At 40.6% G+C, this 27,139-nt stretch overlaps 1 protein-coding gene across 1 annotated transcript; it reads right to left on the bottom strand.

The window, feature by feature from the left end:
* Positions 1-1,338: 1,338 nt before the first annotated feature.
* Positions 1,339-20,420, bottom strand: LOC147897424 (putative metal-nicotianamine transporter YSL12). The gene is made up of 5 exons (XM_087380879.1): positions 20,305-20,420; positions 19,762-19,993; positions 2,693-2,794; positions 2,439-2,568; positions 1,339-2,291 (listed from the first exon to the last, which is right to left on the bottom strand). The coding sequence occupies exons 1-5, from the start codon at positions 20,418-20,420 to the stop codon at positions 1,339-1,341; spliced, it is 1,533 nt and encodes a 510-aa protein (XP_087237005.1).
* Positions 20,421-27,139: the final 6,719 nt, after the last annotated feature.

Below are 27,139 nucleotides of genomic sequence, written 5' to 3'. Positions count from 1 at the left end.
TCTAGTACTTTTTGATACTAAAAATCTCCTTTTTGAAAAAACAAATGATAGAGGAAACACAGTCCATCAAAAGATATTAGTTTCCGTTTTTCTTTTGGGATGGCACATGTAGTGCTGCTTAGGTTGTATTCAGCTTTCAGTGTACATAAAATCTCTCTCTCTCTCTCTCTCTCTCTCTTTCTCTCTCTCTCTTAAAGTTCACTTTAAGCATCCTCAAAGACTCCTAAAAAGTAAAACCATTTTCTTCAAAGCAATAGCACTGAGACAGGATTTTAGAAAATGACACTCTTAAATGCTTTGCATGGGAGTGCTAATTAGTAGTGATGCAGCTGTTTCTATAGAAAATCTTAAACGGATAACATGCACCAACACTACAAAGCCAGTTGGGTGATGATCAGTGATGAATTTATGGGTGAATCAAGCTATAGGCTAATACATCGGTGGGAAGGGGGATGGCGCTTATGGCTCTTGGTGAGTCTTGTGAATTGCAAACATTAACCTCTATCAAATTACTCATGTTTAGTTTTTAGAAAGACAACATGAATTTACATGCGATTAAGAGAGACTAAGAAACTCGTGTTTTAATCATATAATAAACGTGCTGATAGAGTGCTTCAAAGGTATTTGAAGCATCTGAATTAAGCACACATGCACTTAAACTTGAAGCATCACACAGAATTGCAACCAAGAAGGGCAAGTAAGAACAATATCGTCGACCTTAGTATCAACCAGCTAATCCCCAATAAAAGGGGGGGAAAAAAGCTTAAAAATTAAGAAATGGAGATTGCAAACATATCGAACTATATGCAAGTTGTGAGAAAAAGACAACCTTCAACAACACACAGATGCATAATACTAAGGACTGCATTTCAAAGTTATGTTGTACTGGCCACTTCGTAGTATCCATTTAAGTTCTCATCACACAGATGATGTAGGAGGGTAAGTTTTTGTTGATCTGAACTATTCTACCATAACATTCAAGTGCTTCATGAACTTTACTCATGGCCCAAAGGATCATGGTGTCTAGTTAAATATGTGGACCCCCACATTAAAATCGGGTGCAGACATTACTCAGGATAATGTTGACATTACTCAGGATAATTTTGATAATCCTGATCATTCTATCACGTCTTATCCTGTTCCTGAGCAGATATAATTGCTAATGATATCATCCAATAAGGAATAGGTCTTCTTGCAACCAGATCAGAACAGATGATTGCTCAAGTGCAAGAGTACCCTACAAACAATTTTAAATTCTTAAAGAAATATTCCATCTTAAAAGTGCATTACGAAAAAATTTTCAAGAAAATCTTTACATTACAAAATTTCCATCTCCAGTTAATAGTTTGGTAAATTTAACTTGGAATAAACTTCAGTGGCTAGAAAGTACATGCAGATTGGAGCTTGCCTTTTTGCTAAGGCTAGAATAGCTGATACCAATGTCCATACCCCATCACCACAGATCAAACCTGAGGCCACAGCTGAAGCATACACATCTGCCTTCTTTCTGTTGAATCTTTGCCAGGCAAACACAATAACAGTGCCAACGAACATATCTATAGCAAAATAGGGTCCAATATAAAATGGAATAGCCATTGCCATTGGAATTGGGATAAACTGCAAAATCTTAGCAGGAACACAATCTCTAATAACATCAATGACAATGGCAGAAGCAAAAAAAGCAAAGGAAAGATGAAGGCAGTGCTTGGGAAGAGCTGAGAAGCCTTGCACTCCAAGTATAGCCATCTCCCTGTAAATCACAGCATAAGGAGCTGGGTATTGACCATTCTGAACTCCATTAGGAAAAGCCTTCCAAAACATCCAAAATGTCATCGGTGCAATTATGCATCCCATAAGAGTTCCTAGAACCTGGCTTACAAACATGGACCTTGGGGAAGACAATGTCAGGTAGCCAGTTTTAAAGTCTTGCATCAGGTCAGCCGAACACGACACAATAACCATCATAACTCCACATGATGCAAGCCCGACTATCACTCCATCATTGTTTCCTGCCCAGGCTGAGAAGATAAAAAGACCAAGCTTTCCGTAAGTTGATACCAAGCTCCAATCGGTCATGCCACAGCCATAGGCATTGCAGAAGCCAAGGACAGGCGCTACACAATAGCTTAGCAAAACATAGTACCATCTCATCTGATTAAATATTTTTGGAATAACCCCTGTGGAAATTGCAGCCAGTACGACATAGCAGATTGTAGCTACCTTGAAAGGTACTGTATGCTTCAGAAATATTTCATTTCTCCTCTGTTCATCGAATGACAGCTCTTGTTTGCCTATTAAGTATCATGAAAATATCGCAAAAGATGTTCATATCAGGATAGTTAACCATGAATCATAGCATAACTAGTTTTATAGAATTCTTCTAATTTTCAAAAACTTTCTCCTAGAATTACAGGAACTATATATGGACATCCGTTTACCATTCTCATTGATGGTAGGCAGACGTATTTTCTTTCTATATTCAATGTAAAGTAGCTTCAATGTCATGATTGTAATCTTGACAAAATTGTAAAGGCCATCTCCCAATATAAGGGCAATGGCTATGAAGACCTGCAAAACTCAGATCACACCAGTGAACTATGAAAGAAGCAATGCCTTCTTTTGTCTTTATGCAATTTGCGATGATCTGTAAACATCTAACAGTTATTTTAAACAAGGTGGGAAAAACCTCTACCTTATAGCCATATAGACCTCGTAAATTTGATCCTTGTGTGCTTGATGGATACCAATCTCCAGCTCGTTTACTGATAAGAGGCCACATAAGCCCCCATCCTTTCTACTCACTATTGGAGCTGCTATTTCTCTCCTCCTAATCCTTTGAGTCCTTGCTGGAGTCATCTCCTGCTTTCTCTGTGTCCTCCCCAAGGGTAATGCCCTCGTTGTTAGATTACTTATATTACGTTGGATCATCCTTGTTGTCATCACCATCGCCCCTTGCATCGTTGCTCTCCAAGCCTCATGAGTCTACATGTCAAAGAAACTAAAGGTACACATTTATAAGCACTCTTGATAATGTGCATGTTTGCATAAATCAAAGTTGAGTTTAAGGTTTGAGAATTTCTTACATAAAAAATGATATCATAGAAATCATCCCCTCTACCCTTCAAGAATTTGGATGAGAGCATTGGTACCATTGTTGTATGCATACTTCTATTTGCTAGGGGTGTAGTCTTGGCCTGCCACATGCCTCTATATATGTGAAACATTATATAGTATGACCACGAGATAGATATGCAGTAAGAAAAAAGAGCTAGAGTTCAAGATGTACAAAAAAGGAAGGAAAGATACACTTACACAGTATTCCATTAGTCATTCTTTGACCCTGATCTCCAAAGTGGAATTGTCCTAGTTTTGTGATGCAAGACTCGAGGATTTTCTTTACTTCATTATTGGCCTTCTTCTAGTCATTCTTATGACAATAAGCAAGACTCACTGGATGGGACTCTCTTTGTAGCCTTTTGAATAAACTCCTTTTGATGTTTTAAGCAATCTACCATTTTGTTTGGCATCCACCACGAGTCAAAGGTGAGATGCTTAGGCATCAAGAACTCCTGATGCAACTTTTAGAGGATATTATTCTTCTTTTCCTTAGGTTGTGACCTGATGACTTATTTCAATTCCATGTCACATAATTGGGCCTTGGAAGAAATGGACATTGAAGTAGCAACAAACATGTGCACCTTTATCAATATCTTCTATGGAATTCAACAGTATGGTGGGTGGGGTCAGAGCGTGTTGGGAAAGGATTGTGGGGTGAGGCTAGATAGGGTGCCATGTGGGAATCGCTTGGCACCATTTCTTGCATTATTGCTTCATTTTTTAACACCTCATTTTTGGGAGCTTTGTGGAGGTGATATGCATAGAGAGAGACCGTAAGTTCTAAAGAGAGAAGAACATCTATTATATATAGTATAGAAATTTCCCTACATGTTACACACACACACACACACACAGAGGCTATGTATGCTAACATGCACAAACACATGCACACACTTACTCACACACACACTCACACACACACTTATAAAACACACATACATGCAAATACACACACACACACACACACACACACACACACACAGGCTATGTATGCTAACATGCACAAACACATGCACACACTTACTCACACACACACTCACACACACACTTATAAAACACACATACATGCAAACACACACACACACACACACACACACACACACACACACACACACACACACACAACACACACACACTTTTTGTATACTCGAACATACACAAACACACACAAATTTATACACACTGACACGCACACTCACATGCTTATTATTTGTGTCATGAACACACGTACACATTATTACCCCTCATACAATACACATTTTATTAACATTTTATGTTGGTTTGATACAGCTTACCTAGTGGATATGGTGGTAGCATCTCTTTGTACGGAAGATTTTGCTATATTCAAATATCAATGTAACTGGCAGCTTCTTTTAATTAACCCCCCATTTTTTTGGATGTACCTTTAATTGATCAACCCCAATTCTATATGTTATGAGCCTTGTCAATTCTTGGAACTATAAGAATTTCTCTTTTATGCCATTTTAGTAATGTTAATTATTCCAAGGACTCTACGCTAACACACAATTGGTATAAATATGTGCTATGCTTCTGCCTACTGGAGTAATAAAGTTAGCATGTAAAGTTTCAAAGAATAAGGGGGTCTTCATTATGACCCTAAAATTCCTTATTTTACATTTTACTCCTAAATATAACCATAGGATTTCAAATTGCCCTACCTTTTCTATTTGATTATGTGATAAGGTTGATGACCTACTGATCGGTGCCCTTACTAAGTGCAGTAGCTTACTATATTAAAAACCCCCTACTTAGCCTATATTCTCCTCTACCTACTTTGCCTTTTTCTACCTCTGCTATGACTTCCTCAGCCACCTCTATACTCCACCTATATCCCTATCTTCCTACACGTCACCTCCAGTCTATCGCCTATCTTCCTAAGCTTCGTCTCAATCCCTTACCTCACCTCCATTCGTTCCTCCTCCATGTGCAACTAAAGCACTACCCTACCTTTACGTGATGGCATCTTCTTAGGTATCCTGTCGTTCCGATTGACCTCTCTTTCCCTCTATCTCACTCCACCATTACTTCGCCTCTGGTTTTGGTAGACAAGCGTCTCAGTCGTCTTACTCTATTATTAAGTTGTGTCCTTGATCATTTTATCTGCTTGATAGCTGTCAGTATCTATTCCGTGATCCCCTAGACTATTTTCTGTCGATAGCTGGCAGTTGGTTGCATGGCAGCTCACTTTGGCGTTGGTCACGGTCCTCCTTGTAGCTCCGAGCTCGCAGCTATCCCGTATCTTTAACTTAGATTGTGAATACATACCTGTGCTCATCTAGGTCTCTTTGAAGCTGTGAAGCTCGTAGTTATCATGTCGTGGTCTTCGTGTTTGGGTCTTTGATTGTGTGGCGTCAGTTGCAGCTTGCTGCGTTACGTTTGCATGGGTCGACTTTTGGTTTTATATCATCCCGTACCTACATGATAATATTACTACGTAAACAAAACTCAGGCCTCTTGCTTTATCTGGCCTACGTACTTCACTACACAAGGTTTATTCGGTTGGTGCTTACTCTCCTTTCCCGCTCTCCCGTGAGATCTCTCTCAACTTACCACATAAGCTTATGTAGAGCAATCTCTTAGGTATTCCCTTTTCCAATATCTCTGTCGCAACAACAAGAGAGTGTTCAAGGGTACTATGACCTCGTTTCCTTTATCGTGTTCACGGGTATTGTGCTTGTAGATGGTCATTCTCGCTTGCCTGTAACTATTTACTACTTGGTCGTGAAACGTGGATGTTCTTTATCACCTTTGATTTGCATGAGACTTTGGTTGCTCCCCGACTGTTTCTTTGTCACTTTTCGGTTTAAGAAGTTTACAGCTTCTTGTGAGGTCTTTGGCACTCGCTTTCTTTAATCCTCTTCATAGCACGCTTGGTGATCTTCTCTTCTTGGCGGTCGCCTCCTACAAGTTTTTCTTGACGAGCCATCAGCTAAACTAAAGCAAGAGCTAGGCTCTATCTCCCAAACACAAGTGCACGGCTCTCTTTCCATGCTTGTGAGCTTACCTCTTTTTGCTTGCCTTTCATCACTCTTTGGCTGTTCGGTTCGAGATTGGGAGTTCACTTATCGGCTGTCTCTTCGCTCACCACAGTATTAATCTCACAAGCTAATGTACTTTGTGCGCACATTAGTTGATGCCGTTTAGTCCCTACTCTAGTCTGTGGCTTTTTTATACCACCTACTGTGAACCTGTCTTGAATAAGCCAGCGCCTCTTTAGTCTCATGGTTTCTTCTCTAGGCGTCTTCACTTTCCTTAGAACTATTGGCTTGCCTTGTACCTTGACCGGCCTTAACCACTATTGGCCTATAACTACCAATGCACTACCACTCATGGAATACGTGGCTCTTCATTGCTCCCTCCATTAAGTAGACTTCTCAATAGTTACATATAGATGAGCATAATTTACTGTTTCATACTGTTACCCCCTTGGTTGATTGCCCCTCTCTTGCTTATTACATAGGCACTTCATTTTATAACGGCGGTCTCTCTCTTTCTTGTTGCATGGGCATATTTAATTCTAGGTGATAAATTCCTAGTAGTTGTGTCTTTGTGTATTTTTTTAGTAATTAATTCCTTGTCGGTCTTGCATATCTATACACTATCACTTATTATGCAATTAATCTCTAATTATTTGCTAACTTTCTAACTAACACTCTTATAATACTTTATTCTATTCTTTTCACTAAATTATTTCTTGTCTTACAGGAAGAATCGGGCATGAAAACCACTGTGGACAAAAAACCGCTAGAATTAATGCTAATTAAAAGCTTAGTTATATAGCTTTTATCAATCATAAAATGCAGAAAGCCCATGAAGAAGAAGCTAAATATAGGCTTCGACCATATTTGGCAAGAAAAGATAAGAAACAAGTAGTTGAAATCTAATTCGGAAGCACCTTTGTTTGGATACTTTTTTATTGAAAAATTTTTCCTTGAGTATATGATCACATCTTGTCTATTTTTATAAAATAATCTTGTTCTCCATAAACATGGTAGTGTATACCCATGCAATAAAATTCTAGCTTTAATCAATTTCTCTAATGTGTTTCCAACATTTATTGTACCTCCTCTATGGACCTCCTCTATGGAACGCTTAGCAATTACAGTATCTGTAATGCCTCCTTTATGATAGGCTAGGAAATTATTTCACTAACTTAGCTTCTAATCTATTGTGCCTCCTACATGGTAGCCCTCTTTTTTTTCCTTTATCTTGTATCATGCCTCCTTTATGGAAGGCTGGGAATTTTAGCAATGTTCAATTAATTTTTTTTTTCTCTAAATTGTTTCTAACATTTATTGTGCCTCCTCTATGGAAGGCTTAGCAATTACATTTTCTTTAATGCCTCCTTTATGGTAGGCTAGGAAATTATTTCACTAACTTCTAATTTATTGTGCCTCCTACATGGTAGGCTTTTTTTCTCCTCTTACTTGCATCATGCCTCCTTTATGGAAAGCTCGTAAATGTTTTTTCCATACAAGTTAAATTTGTTTTTTCTTGCACCTAATATGGTCCTACCCTTTCTGCTTTATTTTTAGCTCATGGTATACGACATTTACTAGCCTTGGTTCTTGCATATTTGATGTATATTATTCGTGAAAGCAATGACAAGCGAGGGAAGAATGTTTGGATACTTGGCACCCATTCAATAACTAGTAAAGTTCTAACTTTCGTTATTGTTTGGTTGGTTGGCAGGTATAGTTCTTCTGTCCTCGAATAATTGTTATCAAATACACGACTACCTTGGCTACCCCTTGAAGATACATTGTTATCTCCTTTGGATTTCATCAAAAATCAATAAAAATTATTTTTGCAACTCAGCAAAAGATCAATATAATGTTTGGAGTATATGTATCTTTTCTGAATTAAATTCTTATTTCAATTATTGGTAATATTACTTGGAAATAAATATATGGTTCATTTATATGATGGGATACTGAATTAGGGCTACTACCATATATTTATTTCTTAAGTAATTATTACTATTAAGTTCCCTTGTAATCTTGTTTCCCCCCCCTTTTTTTAATTATTATCAGACTAACCTTCTCCTCATGTTCAGACTACTTGGATCCCCATCCTTGGTTAAGTTGGGGTACTCTGCAACTAATGTCAGTTTACCTATTCCACCTATTGGTACTCAATGCATCCTCTTCTATTTTAAAGGACCTGATTTCCACAAAAAATTATTAGACTTTGAAAAAAAAGCCTCTCTGGAGAAGACTCCCTCTGCCTTTACCATTACCTCTGTCAATGATTGGATTGATTTATTGATTGCTTCAAAAAGAGACCGGTCTAATTTTTTAGAAGCTTTCAACAAACTACTCTCCTCACTTCCTATTGTTGACTGCCAAGATGCATGCGACCTCAACTTCTATTTTTCAACCCTTCCATCCATTGTGAACAAACTTTTCCAAATAAATGGGATTCCTCCTATCCCTATAGAAAGTAAAAGCGTACCTGATATTGTTAATCCTCTGGTTGATTTTGATCTCCTGGATAATGAAGAAAAAGAGGCCCTTTCATCTTTGACATCCCAACCACTTATAGCTTCAATACAGAAAGGTATTTCCCAAGCCTTTTCAGGAGCCATCCCTCTCCTCCCTCTGTGACAACTTGAGTTGGATTCTATTCTCTTAGAACATAAATTATGGGATTTCTAGGTCATAAACCATAGAGACCCTTTTTCTGTGACTTCCCTTGCTCTAATCTGTAGCTTTCCCTCCGATTTTGTAGACTATTGTAAGTCTACTGCCATCCAATCTAAACATCTACTTTCTAATGACTTTTGCTTTAAGCTTAGCCAAATTAAACTTTCGGACATAGACCCTTCAAAATGTTCTAGTTTGGCACTCATTGCTAGAACAAAAGGACCTGTTAATCAAGATAAAGTTCGAGAACCCAAAAAATTTCTCAAAAACTATTGGAACACTTTTAGGCCCTTAAGTGTCAATGCAAAAAAATCTAACCCTAATTCCTCTTGCTCAACCTCTATCATTGGTTCGATCATCTTCTGTGGTACGTTTTTCAAAACCTTCCCCACTTTTTTCATTTTTCTTCCGGACCAACTCTTGTTTATGTTTTTATTGGTTGGGTTGCCTCTTTCCCTTCCAAAATTTGAATAGCTCTCTTGGTTTACTTCTGGTTCCATGAGTATATGTTAGAAGCAACTCGCAACTTAGCTCTATATAACCCCAACTCCCCCCTGCTTCCTCAACTACTCACAACACCCCTATCTCCAACACGAATAAGTCAATTCTCAAACCAGCCAAGAGCAAGGATTCTAAAAGACTGTCCATTACTTCCAGTTCTATGAAGTCCACATCAAAGAAGCCACAGATGTTTCTTGGGTCTGAAGAGTTTGGTGATACGACTAAAGCACTTGACTTCAATACCGAAGATGATCAGGTAAGAGTTCTTACTAAAGAACCTAATGGCTTACTTATGCTCAGTGAGTGCTCAGTAAAAAGAAAACTAGATCTAAAAGATTTATTCATCTACTTTTTGTTAATAAACTTTTTGACTTCATTTTACTTGAAAAAGTGTTTTTAGAAGTCTTCAAGAGATTTAACATTGATAAAACTTTTGCTGCATTTAATATAGGTTTTAGTTGGAAATACTCTAAAAATTTAGCTTGTTCACTTTATAAACCTTTTGACACATTTGCTAATTTTGAACCCAAACCCCTAGATTGCATATGTTCTGCTTCAAATAGATTTAAACCTTTTATTAGGAAATTTGAAGGATTTGGTACCCACATTTTATCAACAGACCCTACCTTGTGCAGATATCCTCACCTACAGGCGTTTATGACAAAAGGTCTAAACCACATTCCTCAGGTTCCCATTAACCCCTATCCAGTCATTAAGGAATGAAAAACCGCTTGGTCAAAACTACGCAACTGGATGTGCATAATTGAAACTCTTGACCATCATAGTTTTATTAGAAACATTGTCCTAAGGGACTTCAATAGCCATTTCCCCAATCATAGGTTTAATCAAGAACCGTGGACTCAATACCCCAATATTGTTGATGAAATTAGATATCTCAATAAAACCACCTTTTCATTTGTGGCTTAAACAAATCAGCCCAAACCCCTACTTTCATCTGTAAGTCTCTCATTAGAAGCTTAGCCCTTCAACGACTTAATTCCCCTAAATTCTCGCTTTCTACCACCAATGAAGGGGAAATTACTAATCTTGTTACAACCTTTTCTCAACCCTTTCATATTAACATCCCTGCTTGTTCTTCTATCCCATACATTATGGGTACTTATAAAATTCACAAAAACTCCTTTAGATGGCTAACTAATGCTCATAATTGCATATTCTCAAACATTACTGACCATATTACTAAACTACGTAAAGCCTTAGATATTGGTATACAAGAATATACGGAAATGCTACACAAAGATTTATTTACCTTTTCACGGGTTAGAACTAATGCATACTGGATTATCCAAAACCAGTATGATTTCCTTGTAAACCTGGCCAAACACATGTACTCTATCTTTACATTTGATGTTACCTCGTGTTTTGAAGCCATCCCACATCAAGGACCCAATAGTCTTATCGAATCACTCCATAATTTAATTAAAATTACACAAACCCTTGGCTACTGTGGTTTCAAAAATCATACAAAATCTTTTCTACTAACCAAAAAAATCAAGGAATGTTGGTGACTTTGAAACACGCACATGTTGGAAGAAGGATAAATTACCTTGCCCTAATATTTCTTTCATTCATTCAAATAGTAATAGGCCCAAAAATTGTGCCTATAAAGTTTGTATTTCACAAGTCTTACCACTTTTGTATAATGCATCACATTTCACTTGTGCCTATATTGATCTTCTCAGATTAATTCATCTTTTTGAGAAAAATGGTTTAAAACATTTATTATTACAAAAAATATTAGGGTTTTTATAAATAATAAATTTCCAAGTATAAAGTTTGACATCAATCAACTTATTAAACTCTTAGGTGGGGGGTAAGTTTCACTTGGTGGGATTACTCCCCACTATGTGGACCTTCCCCTAGGGATGTGGGTGGGCACACACACACACACACACACACACACATACACTGTACACACACACACACACACACACACACACAGAGGCTACATACACTTACATGCACAAACACATGCACACACTTACTCACACACACACTCACACACATACACACACACACACACACACTTATACAACACACATACATGCAAATACACACACACACACACACACACACACACATAGAGAGGCTTTTTTATATACTCAAATGTACCCAAACACAAGCAAATTTATACACACTGACACACACACTCACATGCTTATTATTTGTGTCATGAACACACGTACACATTATTACCCGTCATACAATACACATTTTATTAACATTTTATGTTGGTTTGATGCAGCTTACCTAGTGGATATGGTGGTAGCATCTCTTTGTACGAAAGATTTTACTGTATTCAAATATCAATGTAATTGGAAGCTTCTTTTAATTAACCCCCCATTTTTTTGGATGTACCTTTAATTGATTAACCCCAATACTATATGTTTGGACCCTTGTCAATTCTTGGAACTATAAGAATTTCTCCTTCATGTAATTTTAGTAATGTTAATTATTCCAAGGACTCTATGCTAACACACAATTGGTATAAATCTTGGGTATGCTTCTGCCTACTGGAGTAATATAGTTGGCATACAAAGTTTCAAAGAATAAGGGGGTCTTCATTATGACCCTAAAATTCCCTATTTTACATTTTACTCCTAAATATAACAATAGGATTTCAAATTGCTCTACCTTTTCTATTTGATTGCGTGATAAGGTTGATGACCTACTAAGCGGTGCCCTTACTAAGTGCAGTAGCTTACTATATTAAAAACCCCCTACTTAGCCTATATTCTCCTCTACTTACTTTACCTTTTTCTACCTCTGCTATGACTTCTTTAGCCACCTCTATACTCCACCTATATTGCTATCTTCCTACACGTGGCCTCTGTTAGATATCAATGCTCCACTCTCATGTAACTACACGGGAACCAGCTAACTCTACTTGTAAGCCTCCATGTGAGGAGAAGGCATTTGAGTAGCTCGGTTAACCAGTAGGTCCTGGTTTGGACACCAGATGGGGGCCATGTGTGGCCTGATGGCTGGACGGCTTCAGATAGAGTTGCTACACCACCAACTAGGCTACATGCAAGTGCAGGAAGGCATCCCATGATTGACCGCACTGAGGGTAGATGGAGCATTTCGCGGGGCAGCCCACCCTCGGGTTGCGGGGCCCGTTTGGAGCCTCAGATGATCTCGAATGGCTCTGGGCCGAACGGACACCGTATGTAAGTTGCTCTATTTTGTGCACCGGTTCTATCATGTGGTCGGTGGCCTATTTCAGGACCGACCCCCAGTCGACTGTTTTGGGCGGACTGGGTCAGTCACCCAATTGGCTCTAACCGACTACTTGTGGTGGCTATATAAGAGCAAGCCCGTGAAGCCCATTTCATCACTAGCTACAGCAACCTTGATTCCTTAGCATCCAGCCTCCGTCCTCTATTGTTTCCAGCATGCCATCGAAGCTTCTCTCATAGGAGCGCACGGCTGGGAGGCAGTGCCATCTATTGTATCAGTTCTACAGTAATCAAATTTTTGATTCTCCATACTATCTTCTTTTCTCTCTTGCGTACGAGATCCTGTTATCTATTGAGCACAGACATTGTATTGTTTTCTTACATGGTGTCAGAGCCTGGACTCTAGCAAAAAGATTTGGTAGTGTGTTTCTATTTGCGAGCAGATTGTGAGAGATGGCCCAGCCTGCAAGACTGCGAATCCCACCATTCGGTGAAAGCGGAAAGTTGGACGGCACTAACTATCCACTCTGGAAGTTCAAGATGAAGACCATCCTAAACGCATATGAGCTTTGGGATACTACTACTGGGGTGGACCTGAAGTCGGTTCCGAGATCAAATCCGACCAATGCAGCACAACAGATAGTACCAACGGCGGATGAGATTGTCACGTGGACAAGAAGAAATGCAGATGCACTGTGTTCTATTGTCTGCAGTGTAAGTGATTCCGTCATGGCGTTAATTCAACATGTCACCACAGCAGAGGAGGCATGGACGGTCTTGAAAAATCAGTACGAGACCATGAATCAAACGCGGATTGAGAATCTGGAGACTCAACTCGCGAACGAGAAACTGTTTGAGTCTGAAGCGACAGAGAAGTTCATCACCAGGGTGAAGAATCTGCGTGATCAGATGACTATGATTGGCATCACCATCACCAGTGAGAATCTAGCACGAAGGTGCATACGAATTCTCCCACCAAAGTACGACGGTCTTGTTATGGTGCTGAATACGCAGAACAGAAATCCGCCCCTCAACTTTGAGGATTTCAGCGCAATGCTTCTGGAGGAGGAGATGCGTCAAAAGACGAGGACTGGAGAAGATTTAGCTTTCTACACTGGATCAAAGAAAGGTAAGGGTAAGGACTCTGGTAACCCATCTTCTTCTGATGATAAAAAGAGAGAGAAGAAGATCAAGTGCTTCTATTGTAACAAGGTAGGGCACAAGCAAAATGAGTGCCGAAAGAAGATTGCAGATGAGAAGAACGGAGTAAAGAAAGAGTCCAGCAATAGCGCACAGGCAGTACCAGTAGAGCTATTCGTAGCAATTGAGGAGATTTGCATAGAGGCAGTTCATGTACCTGCAGATGAACCGTGGATTATTGACAGTGGTGCATCACGCCACATGACCAGTCAGAAGGATTGGTATACCTCTCTACAACCAGTAGGGAATGACATCCTGGTAGCAGTCGGCAATGATGCAAAATGTCCAGCAAAAGGAAAAGGTACGATTGCTCTCAAGTCAGATGGAGTTGTAAAATAGTTGTCCGATGTCATTTATGTGCCAGATATCAAGAGGAACTTGTTGTCCGTTTATGCGATCATGGATCGGGACCTCAAAGTTCACTTCGATAAGAATGGCGCACAGATTTTGGATCTTTAAGGGAAGGTCGTTGGTAAAGATACACGGCACAACAACATCTACGAACTCTTAGCTTTCAGTGCTCGAGCGGATGTGAAGAACACTAAGCTGTGGCATGAAAAATTTAGTCATCTAAACCTTAGTTCTTTGAAGGAGATGCATAAAAGTGGAATGATTGCAGACCTACCAGAAATTCCAGATCTACCCGATGTATGTGAAGCTTGCATGATGGGCAAGCAGCATCGGCATCCCTTTCCTAAAGAGGCCAGCAGGGCAAAGGCTCCTCTAGAGCTCGTTCACACGGACCTCTGCAAAAAGATGGAGACGAAAGCTTTGGGTGGTTCCTACTACTTCATGACATTGATCAACGACTACAATAGAAGGATATGGATATATTTCGTGAAGACTAAAGACGAGGCTTTTAGTAAGTTCAAGGAATGGCATGTAATGGTCGAGAAAGAATCGGGGAGGAAGGTGAGGAAGTTGAGATCATACAGAGGTGGAGAGTTCACATCAACTGAATTCGAAAGTTACTACAAAAGTCACAGAATCAAGAGGTAGAAACCCCCGCCACATACATCACAGCAAAATGGAGTAGCAGAGCACAAGATGCACGTCATCTGGGAAATGGGCCGGAGTATGATGAAAGGGAAAGATTTGCCAAAGACTTTCTGGGCTGAAGCATGTAACATGGCAGTTTACATCCTGAATAGTAGCTACACGAAGGCTCTGAATGGGATGACTCCACTGCCGGCCTTTTCTGGTAAGAAACCTTCAGCTGCACATTTCAGAGTTTTTGGATGTGACTGTTTTGTGCATGTCCCTGACGCTAACAGGACCAAATGGGAACCGAAGAGCCGGAAGTGTATTTTCTTGGGCTACAGTGAAGAGGCGAAGGGCTACCATCTCTATAACCCTGTTACCAAGAAGGTAATTGTAAGTCGCGATGTGGTCTTCTCAGAACAGCCGCATCAATTGGAGGAGGATGCTTCCTTCCCAGACAACCAGGACCAGGATATCCATCTAGTACCGCCACCAACAGAAGACTGAACTCCCCCAACGGTGCTTGGGAGGATTCAAGACAAAGAAGATGAAGAAGAGCCTACAGAACCACAACGGCAATGGCCATTCCCAAAGTGGGTAAAGCAGCTTTTGGACGGCAAAGAACCTCTCGTCATTGAGGAGGAACCATCCGAACACCGCCGGCGGTCCAAGAGATTAAAGGAGCAAGGAAGGGCGTAGGAACACTTGGTCAAATACGCTTTGATGAAAGAGGTGATCCATGCTGAAGAACCCAAGTGTCTTGAAGAGGCATAGGGTGATGATAGGTGGATGGAGGCTATGTAGTCGGAGTATGGCTCCATAATGAAGAACAACACTTGGGAACTTGTGGATCGACCACCAAAATGCAAGGTAATCGGCACCAAGTGGGTGTATAAGACCAAGTACAAGTCCGACGGCACATTGGATAAGTACAAGGCTCGGCTCGTGGCAAAAGGATTTGCACAGGTACATGGTTTTGATTATCAGGATACTTTTACTCCCATAACTCGACTAACCACAATTCGTAGTGTTTTGGCTTTAGCTACCCACGGAAGTTGGCCCGTGTTTCAGATGGATGTAAAATCTTCCTTTCTGAATGGAGATCTCAAGGAGGAGGTATACGTGGAACAACCACCAGGTTTTGAGATCCTCGATTCAAAAGGTAAAGTCTGTAAACTGAAGAAGGCACTTTACGAGCTGAAACAGGCCCCACGAGTGTGGTACCAGTGAATTGATGCCTACTTTTTGCAAAATGGGTTTAGGAGGAGCCCATCTGATGCAAATTTGTATATCTTCAGAGAAGGAGGCAAGTGTATGATCATGGTCCTTTATGTGGACGACCTTGTCATAACAGGGAACCATGTCAAAGAGAAGATCTCGCAGACAAAGCATTTGCTAGGAAGAGAGTTTGAAATGACAGTTGATGCATTTCTGTTTGGGGATTGAAGTTTGGCAAGAGCCAAAACAGATCTTCATTTCACAGCTGAAGTATGCTGGAGAGAGACTGAAGGCATTTGGCATGGCTGAGTGCAAGATAGTTGGTTTCCCTATGGAGGTTGACGTGAAGCTCTCAAACAAGGATATATCACCACTGGTGGACGAAGCGAAGTACAGAAGGCTTGTGGGCAGCTTGATTTACTTGTGCAACACGCGGCCGGACATCAGCTTTGCGACTGGTGTACTAAGCAGGTTTTCCAATAAGCCCCGGGAGAACCATTGGAGGGCAGAGATGCGGGTGCTGAAATACATCAAAGGCACACTTGATTATGGCATCACCTATACCAAGGGCAACATCTTGACCAGATTCTGTGACTCAGATTGGGCAGGAGATGCGGACAGCAGGAGATCAGTGATAGGTTATTGTTTCTCACTTGGATCTGGAGCTATGTCATGGGTAAGCAAGAAGCAACCCACAGTTGCTCTTTCTTCTACCGAGGCCGAGTACAAGTCAGCATGCTTTGCTTCTTGCGACGCAGTGTGGTTGAGGAGGATTTTAGGGGACATGGGTGCAGTGCAGAACAAGCCTATGTAGTTGTCATGTGACAATCAGAGTTGCATGGCGATTGCAAAGAACCCTGTGTTCCACGCTTGCACAAAACACATTGAGATTCAATATCACTTTGTACGCGAGCTCATCATGGATGGAGAGGTCGACTTGGTGTACTCTCCAACTACAGAGAATGCTGCGGACATCTTCACGAAGGCTCTTGGAAGAGACTTCCTAGAGAGGCATCTTCATCGACTTGGCATTGGACCGAAAAAGTAAGTTCAGTTGCGGATGGACATTGAGGGGGGGGTGTTAGATATCAATGCTCCACTCTCGTGTAACTATGCGAGAACTAGCTAACTCTACTTTAAGCCCCCCATATGAGGAGAAGGCATTTGAGTAGCTCGGTTATCCGGTAGGTCCTGGTTTGGACATCAGATGGGGGCCATGTGTGGCCTGATGGCTGGATGGCTTCAGATAGAGTTGGCACACCGCCAATTAGGCTACATGCAAGTGCGGGAAGGAATCCCATGACTGACCGCACTGAGGGTAGATGGAGCATTTCTCCGGGCAGCCCACTCTCGGGTTGCGGGGCCGTTTGGAACCTTAGATGATCCCGGATGGCTCTGGGCCGAACGGAGACTGTAGGTAAGTTGCTCTATTTTGCGCACCGGTTCTATCGTGTGGTTGGTGGCCTATTTCGAGATCGACCCCCAGTCAACCGTTTTGGGCAGACTGGGTCGGTCACCCAATTGGCTCTAACCGACTACTTGTGTGGCTATATAAGAGCAAGCCCGTGAAGACCATTTCATCACTGGCTATAACAACCCTGATTCCTCAGCATCTAGCCTCCGTCCTCTATTGTTTCCAGCATGCCATCGAAGCTTCTCTCATAGGAGCGCACGGCTGGGAGGCACCGCCATCTATTGTATCAGTTCTACAGTAATCAAATTTTTGATTCTCCATACTATCTGCTTTTCTCTCTTGCATACGAGATCCTGTTATCTGTTGAGCACAGACGTTGTATTGTTTTCTTATAGCCTCCAATCTATCGCTTATATTCCTGAGCTTCGTCTCAATCTGTTACCTCACCTCCATTCTTTCCTCCTCCATGTGCAACTAAAGCACTACCCTACCTTTACGTGATGGCATCTTCTCACGTACCGTGTCGTTCCGGTTGACCTCGCTTTCCCTCTATCTCACTCCTTCACCTTTACTTCACCTCTGGTTTTGGTAGACAAGCATCTCAATCATCTTACTCTATTATTAAGTTGTGTCCTTGATCGTTTTATCTACTTGATAGCTGGTAGCTGGTACTTAAGTTGTGTCCGTGATCCCCTAGACTATTTTCTATCGATAGCTGGTAGTTGGTTGCATGGTAGCTCACTTTGGCACTGGTCACGGTGCTCCTTGTAGCTTTGAGCTCGCAGATGTCCCGTATCTTTACCTTAGATTGTGAATATGTACCTACGCTCATCTAGGTCTCTTTGAAGCTATGGAGCTCGTAGTTACCATGTCATGGTCTTCATCTTTGGGTCTTTGATGCTCTGGCATCAGTTGTAGCTTGTTGCGTTACGTTTGCATGGGTCGACTTTTGGTTTTATATCATCCTGTACCTACATGATAATATTACTACGTAAAGGAAACTCAGGCCTCCTACTTTATCTACCCTACATACTTCACTACACAAGGTTTATTTGGTTGGTGCTTACTCTCCTTTCCCGCTCTCCCGTGAGATCTCTCTCGGCTTACCACATAAGCTTATGTAGGGCAATCTCTTAAGTATTCCATTCTCCAATATCTCTGTTGCAACAACAAGAGAGAGTTCAAGGGTACTGTGACCTCGTTTCCTTTATCGTGTTCACAGGTACTATGTTCGTAGATGGTCATTCTTGCTTGCCTCTAACTATTTACTACTTGGTCGCGAAACCTGGCTGTTCTTTATCACCTTTGATTCGCATGAGACTTTGGTTGCTCCCTGACTGTTTCTTTGTCACTTTCTGGTTTAAGAAGTTCACAGCTTCTTGTGTGGTCTTCTCTTCTTTAATCCTCTTCATAGCACGGTTGGTGATCTTCTCTTCTTGGCAGTCGCCTCCTACAAGTTTTTCTTGATGAGCCATCTTGATCATGTGTGCATAGCACCATCACGTGATCATATGTGCATAGCACTAACCTTATAGAGTGCTATAAAGGAAAGGGTTAGATCCCCTAACCCTAACCCTAAAAGGGTTTGTATATATTCTATTTTTTCAACTAAATCTAGTGTACAGTTAGTCATTTGTGGTGTGCTCTCTAGCTGTGCCCTCTCTCCTCATCTCCACTCTTCTCCTCTCCCCTCTTCATATTTTGTCATGGTATCAGAGCTCCCTTGCCTTCCGCTGAGGCATTGCTCTTCTTGTGAGAGTGAGAGAGATTGAGAGATTGAGAGGTTTCTATCTTTCATTCCGTTGGTGAAAGATTTCCGTTCATGTGAAGAAAATTTTTGTTCGAAGTTTCGATTTGATTTGAGAGCTTCTTGAGGTGTGAGAGAAAGTATCTTCTTCTTCAATCTTTGAGTGTTTTTTGGAGAGATTCAGTGAAAGAGAGGGAGGTTTCGGATTTTAAATCTGTGAGAAAGAGAGCTGGGAGGTTTCTAATTCCAAATATCCGAGAAAGAGAGCTCTGTACTTTCTCTTAGTACTAGTGAGCCTTTGAAGGAGAGAGAGAGCACCATAGTTTTTAAACCTGCAAGCAAGGAGCCCCACAGCCTACCGAAGGCTCCTCCAACCACCAGCGAAGGAGCTCCAAGCTCACAATGCCTCATGCTCAGCACCGGCTCATAGGCCGCTCATCGACGATAGAGAGTCCAAAGCCTTTGCTCCAACAAGTCCTACGCAAAGGTCGCCTCCATCTGCGCACACACACGGGCGCCACCAGCAACGCAACCTCTCCACAAGGAGCTCCTCTGCAGCAGCAACTAAGTCAAGCAACGTCCACGGGCCTCTGATCAACAGCTTCAACTCTCGGCTCCTACACGTTTTTCGGTGATCACTATCTATGGCGACTACGCTATGCAGCCTCTAATTAGCGACAACGACAAGCTACAACTTCATCAAGTAGGACAACTGACAAGCCCAGCCTCTTGCAAGTCTCCCTTCAACGGCTGCTTATCCATTATCGGCGGCTCAGCACGTCTCCTACAAGCAACATCTACAGCACGCCGCTGCCATAGCCGCCGCCAACAAGAAGCTGCGCCCAAGCATCTCCAGCCTCCGAAGGCTCCTCGACGATCAGCAGCACCAAGCCCACCGACGGCTCCTTCAAACAACAGCCCGCAATGGGCCTCCCGCCAGCCATCAACCCTGCAACAAGGCTCCATAGAGCCTCTCAAAGCCGCCTCCAACGAGCCTTCTCAACAGACCATCGGAGAAGGCGACAGAATATCGAGATTCCATCCGCATCTCAGAGATTTCGACAAGACACTTCCGGTCGCCCTCCTAGCGACACGTGGCAGCGAGGGAGGATATCTTATCCTCAACCTCACCACATTGAGGTGTGGTCAACCAAGTGACACGTGGCCTGTCTACCATGTCATCATCTTATCCTATCTACCACATCATCCAGCTGACACGTGGCAGCCGACTGCCACGACAGCAGCCCACATCAGCATTACCACATAGGCAGACACATCACAGGCCATGTCATCTCATCTGCCACGTCACCCTGCCAGAGCTGCCATGTCAGCACAGACATGTCATCACCGATTAACACATCATCACCGACTGCCATGTCACCTGTGCCATGTCATCAGTGACACATCATCAACCACGTCACCTATGACATGTCATCAGGGACACGTCATTAGTGCCACGTCAGCATTATCACGTCACCTTACTGACATCATCTGTGCCACCTCAGCACTGACCCCTGCAGGCACAGTCCCTTGCCAGGCACACTGTGCACACACTGCATGTGCACACTCCTGCCACCTCAGCACAGAGCTTCACTGGCACACCTCTTGCTAAGCATAGTGCCACATCATCATTGCATGTGACTCACAGTGACACATCATCATTGAGCACATTTGCACTCCTTTTGCCCCTCCACCTAGATCAAGTCATATCTCTTGATCCAGGAAGAATTTGAGGGCGCTCCAAAAAGGAAAGTCGCTCATTTTTTCGTGCTCTACACGCTCGTCACATCATGCGCACATTTCGGTGCAAGTTACACTCACATTTGAGCCTCGCCGACAAAACCACTTCCTTCACGCACATTTGCCTCTACATCGACGCATCTGACCCAACACTTAAAAAGAACAAAAGAAAAGGAATTATTTGCTGTTCTTTCATCGATCGACGGTTGGTTTAGATCTAGATCAAAGTAGACTAGATCGCCATAGAGGGGACGCTTTGAATTTTCCCAAGTTGCCAATCTAAGCCATGCCCGAAATTCCCGACTAGTACCTACTCGGAGTCAGTCCATACGCTCACATCCGATTTCACATCATTACATTACTTGAAACCTTACGTTCATCAGTTCAGTGAGCAGACTTCAGAGTTCAGAGGCATTGCAAATTGATTCAGTGGGCAGATAACATTTGATTTCACACACACATGCCACCATTGTAAAGCCTATTCGGCTATCTCATGGCATCGTGCACGTCATTTTCAGCCTTGTAAAGCCTCTTGGCTATTCCCGGCATCATTGCCACAACCCTTGTAACACAGATCAGATTTTATATACTGCAGTTCTATCTTCACCGACGGTTCAGAGATTTCACTTGGCATCTTCAGTGTATTTGCAGTTGATTCATACAGAGATTTTTCAGGACACTTTTTTTTAGTACATTTTCTCCACCATGTCGACTAGCAACCTCAATTTGGAGGCATCTGCTAAGTTAGACAACTCCAATTACGGTACATGGAAATACCGAATGGAGACCATTCTTGTGCTTCAGGACAAATGGGAGTATGTCGATGGGTCTTCACCTAGACCATTGGCCGATCCAACCACCAGTAGCTCTACTCCATCTGTTGTCACAGCACCAGCAACGGAATCTACATCGGGATCTACATCTACACAAACAGTTTCCGCACCAGTAGCAGATCCTCCCATTGCTCGAGCTCAAGCAGAATGGGATGAGAAAGACAAGTATGCCTATCACCTGATCAAGCAAAATGTGCAAGATGTCATGCTAGGATAGCTCAACACAGTCAAGACATCAAAAGAAGCATGGGATATGTTCGCACTCGGGGGGGTCACTCATCATATGTAACCCTATCACGTGAGTTCGACAGAAGGATATTTTCTATTCCTAAAATTTACAGAAATAAATATACATAAGGGACTATTTAAAATAGTTTTGGAAAAAATTTACAGATTTGTATAGAAAAGGGGTACATTTTATAAATGAAAAAATTTACAGATAAGGGATTTTAAATATAGGCCTTGAACGCACGTGATATAGAAGGTTTATACATAGTGACCCCCCCGAGTGTTCGCAGCTCTCTACGATGCCAAGAACACATCCAGGATTCTCACCGTGAGAAACCAAATCAACCAGAGTTTCCGCAACAGCAGTGAAACCGGTCATGCTTATGTACTCCGCATTAAAGACTACAACAAACACTTATTTCATTAATTTTGGACTTGTCAATGTACAAATTCATTTTTACATATACTTTTGGACTAGTTTTCAGATAAAATTTAAGAAAAACCCAATCTTCAAAGCACATATAAAAACATAAAAACAAGCATTTTTTAATATATTTTTTAAAGACATGAAACTAAAATTATAAAATTTAACGCAGCCTAGATAAGTTACATGAAAAAATAAGATTCGGTTGTTGTAAACTCTCTTAATATTTAATGGTGTTAATAAACACCTTCAAAAGTTAAGCCTGAGATAAGTTACACAAAAAAGAGTGGTTCATTAATTGTAAACTCTCTTTATATTTATAATAGTGTTTAGGAAACACTTTCAAAAGTTACAAGTGGAAGTAGCAAACTCTCACAATATTTATAATTTAGGTGTTGAAAAATACTAAAAGTTACAATAAGACTCTCATTGGAAGGCAAATTACACCAAAAGTTACAATAAGACTCTCACTGGAAGGCAAATTTATTTTCAAGACTACAGCCATTCAATTTGATGAATTTTCTATTTTCAAGTCTTTAGCCTAAATTCAACCCATTCAAGAGCTGAGCTCATCTCATCCTCATCGATGTAGTTAAAATTATAGAAGAGAAGTAAGGATTGATGAATTTTCTCCTGCATAACACTTTGTTTATTCCGAATGGCTTGCGCTTCCTCAGGGGAAAATCTTCCATAACGAGCCACACGCGAAGATATCTCACTTTGAAAGTCTATCAACTCTCTCCTATATGACTGCAATTTATCTATTTCAGTAGTAGCCATACTTATTTTTCTTTCCTCTTCCTTCTCTAAGCCCTTCTGACAAGCAAAGTCATCCTTCTCGTACTGGGTTAATGGAGCTGGATTTTGCTTTCTCTCCTCTCTCTTTCCTTGGTTCTCAGCAATCCATTCTTTGAGGCTGATAATGGCTTGCTCGACAGAATCGATTACCTTAAAAAGATCCATAATGGCTGCAAGATGAAAGGAGTATGCTTGAGAAGAGGAGGTAAGGCTGCGGGCAAGATGGAAGGAGCAAGCTTGAGGAGAGGAGTAAGGTAAGAAGAGTAAAGTGGAAGAAGTGTGGAGAGGAGTAAGGTAAGAAGAGTAAAGTGGAAGAAGTTTTTGCTGCGGGTGAGATATAGAAGACGAACGAGGTGAGGAAGGTAACGAGAGTGAGGAAAGATATAGAAGACGAACGAGGTGAGGAAGGTAACGAGAGTGAGGAAGGTAACTAGAGGAGGTAAGGCAAGATGAAAGGAGTATGCTTGAGAAGAGGAGGCAAGGCTGCGGGCAAGATGGAAGGAGCAAGCTTAAGGAGAGGAAGGAGCAAGCTTGAGGAGAGGAGTAAGGTAAGAAGAGCAAAGTGGAAGAAGTGTTTGCTGCGGGTGAGATATAGAAGATGAACGACTACTAGGGGATTTATAGAACTACAGACTCATAATGTGGGATGAAAGATTTAGAATAAAGAATTGGTAGAGGCTGAGATGACTAGATGCAAGACTGTAATGCGAGACATTATAAAATAAAATGATGGGATGCAAGACCGTAATGGGAGACATTTGAGACATGTAAGACAGTGATAGTACATTGAAATCTATAAAATAAAATGATGGAACACAAGAATGATATAATTAATAGAATCTCATCATGAGATATTCTTTTAATATAATATAAGTTAGTAATTATTAGAATCTCATCATGAGATATTCTTTTAATATAATATAAGTTAGACTTGCTGATGCAAGACCGTAATACGAGACATGTGAGATGATAGATTTTGAGTACATTGAAATCTATAAAATAAAGTGATGGAACATAAGAATGATATAATTATTAGATTCTCATCATAAGATATTTATTGTACATAATAAATGATAGATTTTGAGTACATTGAAATCTATAAAATAAAGTGATGGAACATAAGAATGATATAATTATTAGATTCTCATCATAAGATATTTATTGTACATAATAAATTAGACTTTCAAAAAAGTAAAACCTAATGTATTGTAATGAATAAATATCATAAAATATCCTAATGTATTGCAACATTTAACATAAGTTTAAAAAACACTATCATTAATCAATACAAACAAGATAAAAATCTTCAAGGACTCATGTTTCTTTCTACATGTTTTACAACTGAATAGAGTCTGATGAGTCCTCTTGAGGCTGTGATTCTCTAAGAGTACATTGAGTCTCTACTTGTGTGGATGGTGTACATTGAGATTCTACTTCTGGTGCAATCGGGATAGACTTAATCTCTTCCTCCTTTACAAGATGTGATGTTGTAGATGCACATTGAGTCTCCACTTCTTATGTAGGAAGAATGCATTGAGTCTGTAATTCAAGTGTAGACTGTAATGCTTCTACTTGAGGCTGTGATATAGAAGGAGACTGAATTGTCTCTTCTTTTTCTTTGGCTCCCTTAGGTTCTTCATTGAGTCCATCATGTTGTTTTCCAATGGTAGCAGTTAGATAGTGAACAGTCTTAGCCACAAAATCTTGTAGCTCGAGCTTGGTATATGCTTCTATTGAGACATGTTCAAAAATTTCATTGAGATACAACATCTCTACAACATGAAGTTGTAGGCAATTCTCCACCCACTACTAAACATGTCTTTCTGCTCCACTGCGAGGCGTGTCTGGAAATTTGGTTGGTCTTGATGCTCCCTGATTTTCATAATTGCAGAAACTAACTTGTTTGCAGACCTGTCCATCATGACATATGACAAAGTGAATTTGTGTAGTAAATAGTAAGATGCATGTTCATAATGATATGATAAAAGAACACTTACCTGAACACCCCGTGAAAGCCTGTAAATGAGTTGACAAACCAACAATGGTTGTCATCAAGATCCCATACTATCAGGCTCCAATGTGAACTACATCACCAATAAAGAGCGATAAGATTTATCACAATATTAAGTATTAATTGACACAATATTATAAATAAGAGAGTAAAAGAAAGATTGAGACCATACTTACTTCTCATAGTATGGCATAAAGACAACTAGTATGCCATCCAAGTCTAAAGGTTGTAGAATTGAACAAACATCATCTACTGTCTTCTTAGTATCACTAAGTACAGCTGAAAGAAGAGAATCGAGCATACAGACGCGATTCTGTACTGATCTAGGAAAGTGCAACAATAAATAAACAAATGTTAGAAGCAGATTGAATCAAATGATTGAAGTATCAAGCCAAGAGATGTTCATATCAAACCTGAGGATGGCCATCATGACTTTGTCATTAGCCTCTTTCAAAGGGTCGGAGAGGATTGTAACTTCCTCGCTACCAAAAGTCAAAACACGAGGTTGCTTGCTAATGATGACCCTAACCTCAGAAGAGCTCCCCATTTCGTCCAATACAGTGGTTACATTAGGACAACTTATGGGCGTAGCAACCAATGTTTCCTCTGGATGCTCCACCACGTTATGAATAAATGCCTTAATGGTAGATGACATAAATGCATATAGATGCAAGTCTGTATATGTCGACAATGAGGTTTCACCGCCTCTCAAATTAAAAATTTGAGCAAGGAGCAAAAAGCAGTTATATCTGACTCTCCACCCACAACTGTGGTCATCATTCTGCTTCACTGCAGGGCATGTTACATACTCTATTTGATCTTCTAAGTCACCCTCCATTTGCATAAGTGCATCTATAGCACCTACCAACTTTCGAGCAGATCTACACATCAAAATAGAAAACATAAATGAATGTGCGCATTGCATAGGATGCATCTCATTAACATAATTATGACACAAGTAGGTTATACTTACTATGACACACTGCCATGGATAGATGCTATTGAATTGACAAAGAAAAATTTCTTGGCTAAGATGTCCACAATTACCAAGCTCCAATGCAAGCTGCATTATCAATTAAGAATAATTATTATTTGATATAATCCTCCACAATGTAAGAGATAAGCTAGGTAGGGATTGATACTCACTCCTCGTGATATGCAGTAAAGATAACTCGCGCCGCAGTCAAATCAATAGGTTGCAACCACTTAAAAACATCATCTATGGTCTTCTGCTTATTGCTAAGTATACTAGAAATAAGAGGATCAACCATATATGCACATCTTTGTATATATAGGGGAAGCTGTTGTAAAACCATACTGCAATAAAAAGAAAAGAATATTAGTTCATTTGATCCAATGGAAATACAAAAGCATAAAGTCAATAAAAAGTTTGTGTCAAACCTGAGGATGGCTATTATGACCTTGTCATTAACCTCTTTCTTGAAGTTTATGAGGATTGAAATGTCCTCTTCATCGAATAGAAAAGTAAGAGGTTGTTCTACCTAACTTGAAATGACTTCTCCATTTGCTGCAAGGTATGATTATTTTCTAGAGTCATCCGCCGATGGATAGCCAGAGTAGCTTTGCTTTCTTGAGATGAGCTTTCTATATTCTCTACTCCAGCTATGTCCTCCTCATCCTCCTCCTCTCCCTTCTCCTATAAAAGGATAAAATAATTATGAGATTCAAAATTTTAAATTAACTATAAATTTAAAAAGACCTTTAAATGAATAAAGAAAATTAAACATAAGTTTTCATACCTCTACATATCTTCGTGGTCTTTTTATGTAACCTTCAGAGGCAAGGTCAGTGTCATATCCATCTTCTTCTGCTTCCTTGCTATCGCTGGTGTCGTCACTATTATATCCAGAGCTTTGATCATTTTCATTATCTTTCTTGCTCTCATCATACATGATCATCTCTATGTCAGCATCCTCTTCATGTGAGATCGGGGACCTTTCTTATCAAACTTTATTGTGAGAGAAGCCACGGTATCAAGGTATTCCAAGCAAGCAAGCCTCTCAATAATATTTACATTGTGTCCTTTTCTGATAAGAGCTT

Source organism: Dipteris shenzhenensis, chromosome 10 (genome assembly GCF_047967505.1).
Source record: "Dipteris shenzhenensis isolate YYH24624 ecotype China chromosome 10, Dip_SZ_1.0, whole genome shotgun sequence".
Classification (NCBI taxonomy): domain Eukaryota; kingdom Viridiplantae; phylum Streptophyta; class Polypodiopsida; order Gleicheniales; family Dipteridaceae; genus Dipteris; species Dipteris shenzhenensis.
Note: the sequence above shows the minus strand (reverse complement) of the source record. Positions and strands in the feature narration are given on the sequence as shown.

Coding starts and splice junctions, on each gene's coding strand:
- LOC147897424 (XM_087380879.1), bottom strand. CDS start 20,420: ATGGCAGTCGGTGATGATGTGTTAATCGGTGATGACATGTCTGTGCTG. Junction 19,994..20,304: donor GTGATGTGTCTGCCTATGTG/GTAATGCTGATG, acceptor GCCTTGTTGCAG/GGTTGATGGCTGGCGGGAGG. Junction 2,795..19,761: donor ACTTGCAAGAGGCTGGGCTT/GTCAGTTGTCCT, acceptor AATAGTGAGTAG/AAAGGATGGGGGCTTATGTG.